Source organism: Pseudoliparis swirei, chromosome 21, assembly GCF_029220125.1.
Source record: "Pseudoliparis swirei isolate HS2019 ecotype Mariana Trench chromosome 21, NWPU_hadal_v1, whole genome shotgun sequence".
Lineage (NCBI taxonomy): Eukaryota > Metazoa > Chordata > Actinopteri > Perciformes > Liparidae > Pseudoliparis > Pseudoliparis swirei.
This window is the reverse complement of record NC_079408.1, coordinates 3,258,430-3,269,604: the sequence shown is the minus strand read 5'-3', so window position 1 is coordinate 3,269,604 and position 11,175 is coordinate 3,258,430. Positions and strand designations below refer to the sequence as shown.

Here is an 11,175-nt window from a genome sequence, read left to right as displayed (position 1 = left end):
CACTGAGGTCTCTAGAGGACCAGGACTACACTGAGGTCTCTAGAGGACCAGGACTACACTGAGGTCTCTAGAGGACCAGGACTACACTGAGGTCTCTAGAGGACCAGGACTACACTGAGGTCTATAGAGGACCAGGACTAGACTGAGGTCTATAGAGGACCAGGACTACACTGAGGTCTCTAGAGGACCAGGACTACACCGAGGTCTCTAGAGGACCAGGACTACACTGAGGTCTCTAGAGGACCAGGACTACACTGAGGTCTCTAGAGGACCAGGACTACACTGAGGTCTCTAGAGGAGCAGGACTAGACCGAAACTGGTCCAGAACCAGTTCAAAGCTCCTCAGAGACCCCCTGCACAGGCCTACGACTATTTACTTTGTCATGTGTTTATATAACAACAACAACAACAACAACAACAACACACCCGTGTTGTTAACGTACAAATAAGAGTCGTCCACGCATTAGAATAATATTTTAATAAATAAAAAGCAGCATCACACCAAATAAAATAAAATAAAGTCCACGGCGTCAAACCATCGTATGGACTCAGAATGTGTCACGATTAAAATGTATAAAAACAAACAAACGAGGGGCGTTCAAGACCTCAGAGCCGCTTGGGGGCGGAGCTTCGTGTTTGACAGTTGCAAAGTTCAAAGGTCAAAGGTCAAGAGTTTAGGCCCCACCAGTCCCATCGAGTTCCTTTGGCATCGCTACAGTTAAAGGAGCAGATGGTTAGCATAGCTTAGCTTAGCATAAAGATTGGAAACGGGGGTAAGTTTCAGTTTAACTCTGGGCTAAGCTAGGCTAAGCTAGGCTAACTCAAACCGCCGATATTCAGTTTAAAAAAAAAAACTTTATGGTTTTCGTCTTTTTCTGACTCCTCCCACATCCTCATCCTCCGCTGCTGTTTTCTATCAAACTATCACACGAATAAAACTTTTCTTTTTAACTCCGGAATTTCCAACTCAAGACTTGTAGAAATGCTCCGGGGAATATTTTATTGCTGGTTTTCATCGCGCAGTATTTGCTTGTTTTCAGACATCCCACTCATCGAGTTCGACTATATTCAAATGAGCGATATCGTTTCATAAAGCCCCAAAACATGGAATACAAGCTCCTGAAACGCAATAATACGAAACTCTGTCAATAAACGTCTCCAGAACGCTCCAGAAAGTCGGATTAAATGAACGAGTATCCTCCATTTTGGGTAAAGAGAAGTGGGCTTTACATTCAGGTGGAAATGTTGATATTTTTTGCACTTAAAGGGCCAGTACAGATTTTAAGAGACTACATTTTGAAAAATTAAACCAAGTTTGGTCAACAATTTGAAGCCGAGATCTCCATCTCCCAAAACACTACAAGTCCCACAATGCAACATCTTTAATAGACTCCTCCTTCTGCCTCGCGTCCATCAAACCTTTGACCTCCAGGTTTAAAGAAAGCCTCGTGACATGTGATGACATCACACACTTAGACATAACGGTTCCTCACGGGTTCTCCCTGCAGTCCTGTGGTTCTACCCAGAACCCCTTGGGATATGAAAGGGGTCTCGGTAGGACCTTGTGTGGGTTCTTGTTGGCGCCCTTAGGTGTTGTATGGAACCATTGCACCATAAAAGGGTTCTCTCTAGAACCCCCTTCAGTGTGTTCTGGATTAAACACTAGACACATAGAAAGGGTCCACAGTAGAACCCCTTGATTGGGGGTCTCAGTAGAACTCTGTGTGGGTTCCTTCAAGTCCCCTAAGAAGGTGGAACCATTGCACCATAAAAGGGTTCTCTCTAGAACCCCCTTAAATGTATTCTGGATTGCACACTAGACACATAAAAAAGGTCCACAGTAGAACCCCTTGGTTGGGGTCTCGATGGACCTCGTGTGGGTTCCTTTAACTCCCCTAAGAAGGGTTCTCTGTAGAACCTCTCACACAGGGTTCTGGGTACCTTTTACATATCGCTCTATAGTTAGAACCTTTAGGTCGAGTTCTCGGTCAAATCCTTCAGGTGGAACCTTTACAAAAGGTACCAGACGTGGTTCTAGTGAGTATCACTCAGCTCTATTGAACTGAAGTAGCCGGTCCTTATGGGGTCACAGTAGAACTGTGTGGGTTCCATTAAGTCCACTTCTGAAGGTGAAACCATTACACCACAGAAGGGTTCTCTGTGGAACCTCTCACACAAGGTTCTGGGTACCTTTTACGTATCGTTCTAAAGTTAAAACCTGTACGTAGAGCTCTCGGTCGAATCCTTCAGGTGGAACCTTTACAAAAGGTACCAGACCTGGTTCTAGTGAGTACCTTTTATTTGTGAGAGTGAAGGATATATATTTTTTGTTTCTACCGTTATAAACTGGTGGACTGGCCCTTTAAGAGATCTCTCAACACCTTTTTTCTCAATGGATTTCCTATACAACACAAACCACTCCATTGAACTGAAGTAGCCGGTCCTTATGGGGTCTCAGTAGAACTGGGTGGGTTCCCTTGAGTCCCCTAAGAAGGTGAAACCATTACACCACAGAAGGGTTCTCTGTGGAACCTCTCACATGAGGTTCTGGGTACCTTTTACGTATCGCTCTATAGTTAGAACCTTTATGTCGAGTTCTCGGTCGAATCCTTCAGGTGGAACCTTTACAAAAGGTACCAGACCTGGTTCTAGTGAGTACCTTTTATTTGTGTGGGTTCCTTTGAGTCCCCTAAGAAGGTGGAACCATTACACCATAGAAAAGTTCTCTATGGAACCTCTCACACAGGGTTCAGGGTACCTTTTACACATGGTTAGAACCCTTTATGTAAAGTATATATATATACAAGAATATTGATCGTATTGATTGTTTGCTGATCAAAGCTGAGGAAGATCTCGGAGGCGGAGTCTTGAACGTGACGATGCTGCTGAGCTGATGACATCACAGGAAGCTTCTGTGCACTTCAACATAAAAAAAACTTTCTTGTACTTTTAGATCTGTTTTATATTTGAAACTTTCTCCATTATTGTCATTAAAAACCTTTTTTTCTTTTCATTTTTCTCGAAGTTGGGACTCAGATTCTTTACAAAGGGGCCCACGCCATTGTTCTTCGTCTTCTTCATCTTCTTTTATTCTTATTAGCTCTTTTAGCCTCTTGTTCAGAGGGTGGTGACGTTCTTGGTGCGACCACCAGATGGTATTGTGTGTCCACCGGAGACCGGCGGTCGATGTACATTCCTTCATCTTTTGTCCATGCAGATAACCCCCCCCCCCACACACACACACACACACTCGGTTGAATAGTTGGATTATACATGCTGAAAAGGTTCATTTTCATATATATATCTATACATAGATATATATATAAAAATAAGTATATTTATATAAATATATATATATATATAAATAAATATATATAAATATATAATATATGTATATAAATATAAATAAATATATTTATATAAATAAATATATATAAATATATATATATATTTATATAAATAAATATATATATATGTATATAAATATAAATAAATATATCAATATAAATATATATATATATAGTTTTGCTGTCATCCGGCACAAAAATATATTTGGTTCAGTTTTTGGAGAGTCCCCGTGGAGCCGGATCTTTGGGACTGGATCTGGACTCTTAGCGAAGGCGTGACCCCGTTGACCTTCGGCGTGGTCGCCGCTCGACTCCGTGACCTCGGCTCGCCATGTTCTACCGAACGCTTTCGCCCCAGAACGTTCATTTCCTGTCGGGGATAAGGTGTCTCAACCGGAGCTAGTCTGCAGGGCGTCTAACAACAACAACGACAACAACAACAACTAAAGCGGTCACACGCTGCTGGTGTGTTCTCTGGAGGCGGGGCCGTAGCTGATGAGCGACAGCTCGAGCTCCGCCTCCGTCTCCGCCTCCGAGAGCCGGCGGTCGGAGACGCCGAGCGCCTCCGTCCCCGCCGCCGCGTGCGCCTCGTCGTCCGTGGCGTCCACTGGGTCCGCCGCCGGCCTCCCGTTGACGCCCCTGCCGCCGTTGCGAAAGTTGCTGTTGCGGTCCACGCCGCCCGCCTTCCCATGGCCGCCCGCCAGCAGCGGCGTCACGGCGTGCGACGAGCACGACGGCGGCGGCACCAGGAGGGTCTTGCCTCCGGCGGCGTTGGCGTCCGCGGCGTAGCGGCAGCGGATGTAGCTGGAGAAGGCGCGGCGGTACGTCTTGTTGAACAGCGTGTAGACCAGCGGGTTGACCCCCGACGAGATGTAGCCCACCCACACAAACACGTTCAGGAGGTCGTTCAGAACCGACTCGTCACACGAGCCGCGGCACAGCACGAAGGTCACGTTGGTGACGAAGAACGGGCACCACATGACGAGGAAGAGGAAGAAGACGATGCCCAGGACCTGGGCAAACAGAAACAAGGAAACAAATGAATAAATAGACAAAGAAACAAAGAAAAAATAAACAAAGAAATAAAGAAAAAATAAACAAAGAAATAAAGAAAAAATACACAAAGAAACAAAGAAAAAATAAACAAAGAAAAAAATGAACAAAGACGAGGAAGAGGAAGAAGACGATGCCCAGGACCTGGGGAAACAGAAACAAGGAAACAAATGAATAAATAGACAAAGAAACAAATAAACAAAGAAACAAAGAAACAAAGAAAAAATAAACAAATAAAGAAAGAAAAAATAAACAAAGAAAAAAATGAACAAAGAAACAAATTTTAAAAAACAAATAAATAAATAAAAGACCACAACGCCAATGAAAACAACAACCTGTACATCTCATGAATCTCTTTATTTAGACCAGGGGTCCCCAAACTTTTTCCTAAGAGGGCCACATAACATTTGCCTTGTCTGCTGGAGGGCCAGCCGGGGGGGGGGCTAGTGAGAATGTGCTAGTGAGAGTGTCCTCACCTGTGTGCGCACATCACGGCTATGAGCGCGCCACTCGCTGTGAGCGCTGCGCATGCAGACAGCGTTTAACGGAGCGGAGCAGCGCGTGAGCTCTGATCGCTCTTTTAATGAAGTATCGATGCTAAAAATATGCTAAATCACATCGTGTTTAACGTACGGGTACTTTGTTAGCATCGCTACACCGTGCAGCGTGACAGCAGCAGATGTAGCGGACTAACATTCAAGCTAACCTAACTTCCCAAACGCTGTGGACATCTGAACGCTGATTGGCCGAGACGCGACACGTCCCATCAAAGATGTTCTATTGTGAAGAGCACCACTCCACATTTTCTCCGCGTCTCACTGTAATCTCAACGGCAGCGGGCCAGGTGAACAAAATAATAAATCGGAACGCGTCTCTGGTATTGTTCAGGGGGCCGGGCCAAATGTGGAGGCGGGCCGGATTCGGCCCGCGGGCCGTAGTTTGGGGACCACTGATTTAGACTCAACAGACACAGCGTTGTGTCTCTTCGTCTCTTTGTAGCGTTTCTGTCTCTTTGTCTCTTTGTAGCGTTTCTGTTTCTTTGTCTCTTTGTAGCGTTTCTGTCTCTTTGTCTCTTTGTAGCGTTTCTGTTTCTTTGTCGTGTTTCTGTCTCTTTGTCTCTTTGTAGCATTTCTGTTTCTTTGTCTCTTTGTAGCGTTTCTGTCTCTTTGTCTCTTTGTAGCGTTTCTGTTTCTTTGTCGTGTTTCTGTCTCTTTGTCTCTTTGTAGCGTTTCTGTTTCTTTGTCGTGTTTCTGTCTCTTTGTAGCGTTTCTGTCTCTTTGTCTCTTTGAAGCGTTTCTGTCTTTGTCTCTTTGTAGAGTTTCTATCTCTTTGTAGTGCTTCTGTCTCTTTGTAGCATTTCTGTCTCTTTGTCGCGTTTCTGTCTCTTTGTAGTGTTTATGTCTCTTTGTAGCGTTTCTGTCTCTTTGTCTCTTTGTAGCGTTTCTGTCTCTTTGTAGTGCTTCTGTCTCTTTGTAGCGTTTCTGTCTCTTTGTCTCTTTGTAGCGTTTTTGTCTCTTTGTCTCTTTGTAGCGTTTCTGTCTCTTTGTCTCTTTGTAGCGTTTGTCTCTTTGTAGCGTTTCTGTCTCTTTGTCGTGTTTATGTCTCTTTGTCTCTTTGTAGCGTTTCTGTCTCTTTGTAGCGTTTCTATCTCTTTGTCTCTTTGTAGCGTTTCTGTCTCTTTGTCTCTTTGTAGCGTTTTTGTCTCTTTGTCTCTTTGTAGCGTTTCTGTCTCTTTGTCTCTTTGTAGCGTTTCTGTCTCCTTGTAGCGTTTCTGTCTCTTTTTTCAGTATTTTCTCGTCCACTCGTTGTCCTCGTCTCTGTTTACCTTGGACGCCCGCCGCTCGTTCTTTATGGCCTGCATCATGCCCCGTCGCCCGTGGCAACCCGACGCGTCGCTCCGCCCCGGCCCGGCGGCCGGCGAGCTGAGCTGAGACGACGCCTCCGAGATGGGGACGACGCCGATGCCGTCCGGCATGGAGATGCTGAGCCGGATGCCGGACTCCTCCCACTTCAGACAGCTCAGGGTGTTTCGTCTGCTGCTGGGAGGCGGGGCCTTTAACTCTGTGGGCGGGGCATCACCAAATGAGTTTCGGATGAACAAATAGAGCGCCATTTATTACAAAAAATAAAACTAGGATGGTTACTTTATTAAATGTACTTAGTTACATTCCACCTGTGGTTATCACCGTGACTCGGACAACAAACCACGGAAAGCATATTTAATATATTTTGTGGAGGAGGAGGACACGATGAATCGTTCCCATAGCGCTAACTCTCCGTATAAACCAAACAGACGTCGACAGCCAGAGGAAACGAGTCAAAGGGAACGACGCAACACTTCAGTCACGCTTTAACGTCGCTGCCACCAGAGGAGTCGCATGGTGGAGCGAGCAGAAGGACACGCTAACGTTAGCCTAGCGAGCTAACTAGCGAGCTATGACAACTATAGCTAGCTAACAAGTGAAATGACACTTTTCAATGTCCGTTGTTCTTCATACTTAGAACACGGAGCTGCTGACTGAGCTGCTGTGATCTACTTAACGGACTTGGTGGACTCCATCTTTTATTATTAATATGAATGAACATACCCCCCCCCCCACGGATATATATATTATACATAATATATATTATTATATCAATATCATATCCAATATAATAATATAATATATATATTAATAATAATATAGGATATATATAACATATATGTATTATAAATAAAATATACATATATTATGTATCATATATATATATTGGATAAATAATATATAATATATATTAAGTATATATAATCATATATATAATATATTATATATATTGGATGTATATTATATATATGATTATATATATTTAATATATATATAATATATTATTTATATATATTATATATAATAATACATCAAATATATATATATATATAGCCCCCCCCCCCCCATACCGTCTGCGTCTTGAGGGGCGAGCCTGGTGATCTGAGGGATGAGGAAGGTGCTGCTGCGCGGAGGCTGCAGCGTGTTCTTCATCACCGGCGGCGTGTGCAAAGGCTGCTGGGACGACGACTTGGCCTCGCACAGGAAGACGGTGGCCTGCCGCTGGAGCACCTGGAGAGGAGGAGGAGGAGGAGGGTGAAGAAGAGCAAGGACGTAGAGCAGGCAGTGGGCGGACACGGCTACCTGTATGGTGAGGCAGTACGACACCACCATGATGACCAGTGGGATGAAGAAGGCCACGAACGAGCCAATCAGCATGAAGCGCTCCTCGTTGAGGACGCAGCTGCCGTTCACGAAGACCTTGTCCTCGTTGTGGAGGCCGATCACCGGGATGGGCATCGACACGCCTTTAAAGGTTAAAATGTTCCTCTTGTAAATCTACATTTGGATTGCGGCTTCACACACAAAGCCACTGTATCCCACATGGAGCATTTAGTGTACGGTGTGTGTGTGTGTGTGTGTGTGTGCTTGTGTGTGTGTGTGTATGTGTGACATGGAGGCTCTCCTGGGTCTAAAAGGGCACGAAACGACATCAACTGACAAGAGGTCTGAGAGGAAAGTTTAAAATGTCATTTAATCCCTGGAGAACGCAGCACTCTCCTCCACAGGACACACACACACACACACACAGACACATGCACGGACACATACACGATGGAGAGATGGCTACTAGCGTGTCGGAGAACTAGTGGCCTGCAGGCTCTCTAAAAAAGATTGCTTTTCTTTTTAATAAATTATATTATTATATATATAATATAATTTATTAATTTAATTCACAAAATGTATTACATTTATTTTATTCATAAAATTTATTTTGTTTTTTAAATTTTATATATATTTTTTATATTTTCTTATTAAATTTTTTTTTAAAATTAAATTACATTCAAATTTGTAATTACAATTTTTAATTTTTTTATTTTTATTATTATTATTATTTTGTAATCAATTTGATGAATTTTCCCAATTCGATACATTTTATTCATTAGTTTTTCATTTCCTTTATTTATGTCCTACTTTATTTAAATGTCATTATTTATTCATAAAAAATATTTTGCTGCTGCCTCAAAAAAACTAATCTAAAAAAAAAGAAGAGATTATTTAAATATCTATTTTGTGACTGTGTGTACTGCCCCTTTAAAAAACCCTCCACAGTAAAACTCAAGTTGTTTGTCAGTGGATGGCCGTGTATAAAGGTGTTGACCTATGGAGATGGTCCACACAGCGGCGATCTTCATCATGGCCTTGGTGCGGGAGTTGAAGCGGCTGTGCTCGATGGGGTTCCGGATCGCCACGAAGCGGTCCAGAGAGATGGCGCAAAGGTGCATGATGGAGGAGGTGGAGAACAGCACGTCCAGGTAGATCCAGATGGGACACAGAGCGCTGGGGAGGGGCCAGGCGTAGTCTGTGGGGAGGAGGAGGAGGAGGAGGAGGTGGCGTTACATTTCTGATCAACCAGGTGGAAAGCATCGTGATGATCACGTGGAGGATGGTTCGATACATGTGTTTGCATGAAGCATTCTCTCTCCTGGCCACCAGGGGGCGACTCCTCTGGTTGTATAGAAGTCTACGCTTCATGTGTTAAAGCTGCATTCTCTCTCCTGGCCACCAGGGGGAGACTCCTCTGGTTGTATAGATGTCTACGCTTCATGTGTTAAAGCTGTATTCTCTCTCCTGACCACCAGGGGGAGACTCCTCTGGTTGTATAGAAGTCTACGCTTCATGTGTTAAAGCTGCATTCTCTCTCCTGGCCACCAGGGTCGACTCCTCTGGTTGTATAGAAGTCTACGCTTCATGTGTTAAAGCTGCATTCTCTCTCCTGACCACCAGGGGGAGACTCCTCTGGTGGTATAGAAGTCTACGCTTCATGTGTTAAAGCTGCATTCTCTCTCCTGACCACCAGGGGGAGACTCCTCTGGTTGTATAGAAGTCTATGCTTCATGTGTTACAGACAGGTCTCTCACCATTTAACATGATTATGATGATAATCACCATCACGATGGACTTCTATACAACCAGAGAAGTCGCCCCCTCAGTAGAACCCTCTCAGTTGATTCTTGTTGGCACCCTGAATAGGTGAAAAGATCATTTACAGAACTTCCTGAGGGGGTTCTGGTACGAACCACTGCCCCAATAAACAGTTCTCTGAAGAACCTTTCCAAGGGGGTTCTGGGTGGAACCAAACACCCCCTCAAAAAACTAATATAGATTAAATTGAGAAAAAAACAAAGGCCTGACTTGAACGACTGGACTCATCTTCACTCAGATTACGGTAAGATGCCGTAGAGAACGACGTCATCACTCAAAGCGCTTCAGTGGTCAGACTTTACCGTAGAGGATGTTTATGAGGGACACCGGCATCACCAGGATGCCCACCAGCATGTCGGCCACGGCCAGCGACCTCAGGAAGAAGTTGGTGGCGTTCTGGAGCTTCTTCTCCAGCGACACCGCCAGGATCACCAGGATGTTGCCGCCGATCGTCAGCGCGATGATGACGAGGATGAGCAGCGCCGGCCAGTTCTTCTCCTTCATCGCCGCCCTGGTGACCGACTCCCAGGTGGAATTGTCCAGGCCGCCGCCGCCGCCCACCCCCCACGGCAGGGTCTGGTTGAGGTCCAGGGGGTTTATGCTGGGCCACGCAATCCGACCGCTGGCCTCCAGGGAAGAGGTGGTGGTGCTGAAGCCCCCCAGGAGGGCCCTCTCCGGGCCGCCCATCCCCCAAAGACAGACCCGTACCCTACGAGGAGTCTAAACGGGGGGGGAGGCCTCACCGGCAGAGGGAGGAGGACGGTGGAGAGAGAAATGCGGTCGGCATTAATGGAAGAGTTTTGAAGAGGGTCTTCCAAAACGGGGAAAGATCGGGGGAGGAAGATGGGGAGTGGCGAGGAAAAGGGGGATCGGGGGATCGGAATATCTTTGTTTATCTTGTATTCCAATGAAGTCTCGCTAGCTGCAAGCAGAAACAAATGGTTCCCGAAGCTTTGAATCTCCCATTTCTTGCCCATAAATCATCGGCGAGGAATTCTCAAGGTGGTCTCAAAGAGTTCTCAAGGTGGTCTCCAAAGGTCCCGCGTTGCTTTGTGGGGGTCAGTCACGTCAAGGAGAGTTTGAGAGTTTCTAGAGTGCAGATGGACGTCGGGGTCCTCGTATCCATGGCTACCGCTCCGGGTCTTCAGCGGTCGTCCTGCAGACGAGCGTCTATCAGCTGTAGAACCTTCTGCTGGGTCCAGCAGGTCCGAAGTGATGCAACGGTCTTGTTCTTTGAGGTCGGACTTGAGGATCAGGTTGATCTGTGAAGGAACCAACAAAATAATTACCCCTGGCACCTCCCTGATTGTTGATTGGTCTGTGATTTTAACCATTTATCAGATACGGTCAATAGAAATTAGGGTTCTTTTCCTCCTGGAGGAGCCTTTTGCTTCACAAGAACCCTTTTTTGATCAAATGTTTTTCGAAGATCCTCCCAGCTCACAACTCCCATATAACTGTGATTGTGAACAACGATTGTTGTGAGATTTTGGTAGAACCCCCCAAGTGTGTTCTTGATGAAACCCCTAAAATATAAAAAGGTCCTCAAAAGAACCCCATGGTGGTTCTTGGATGAAATCCTTGGTATATAAAGGGGTTCTCAGTAGAACCCATTGGTGGTTCTTAGATGAAGCCCTTGGTATATAAAGGGGTTCTCAGTAGAACCCATTGGTGGTTCTTAGATGAAGCCCTTGGTATAAAAAGGGGTTCTCAGTAGAACCCTCTCAGATAGCACCACTTCCAGGTGAAAAGACCATGAACAGAAC

At 45.2% G+C, this 11,175-nt stretch overlaps 1 protein-coding gene across 2 annotated transcripts in view; it reads right to left on the bottom strand.

Annotated features, from left to right (window-relative positions):
* Positions 1–3,542: 3,542 nt before the first annotated feature.
* htr2cl1 (5-hydroxytryptamine (serotonin) receptor 2C, G protein-coupled-like 1) overlaps positions 3,543–11,175 on the bottom strand; it is a 67,402-nt gene continuing 59,769 nt past the window's right edge. For both annotated transcript variants that reach the window (XM_056442873.1, XM_056442875.1), the window contains 6 exons: positions 9,712–10,671; positions 8,586–8,786; positions 7,568–7,731; positions 7,336–7,495; positions 6,226–6,461; positions 3,543–4,360 (listed from right to left, as the gene is read on the bottom strand). In XM_056442873.1, coding sequence (XP_056298848.1) covers positions 3,800–4,360; positions 6,226–6,461; positions 7,336–7,495; positions 7,568–7,731; positions 8,586–8,786; positions 9,712–10,096 — 1,707 coding nt within the window. In that variant the 5' untranslated portion in view covers positions 10,097–10,671 and the 3' untranslated portion in view covers positions 3,543–3,799. The remainder of the gene's footprint in view (positions 4,361–6,225; positions 6,462–7,335; positions 7,496–7,567; positions 7,732–8,585; positions 8,787–9,711; positions 10,672–11,175) is intronic.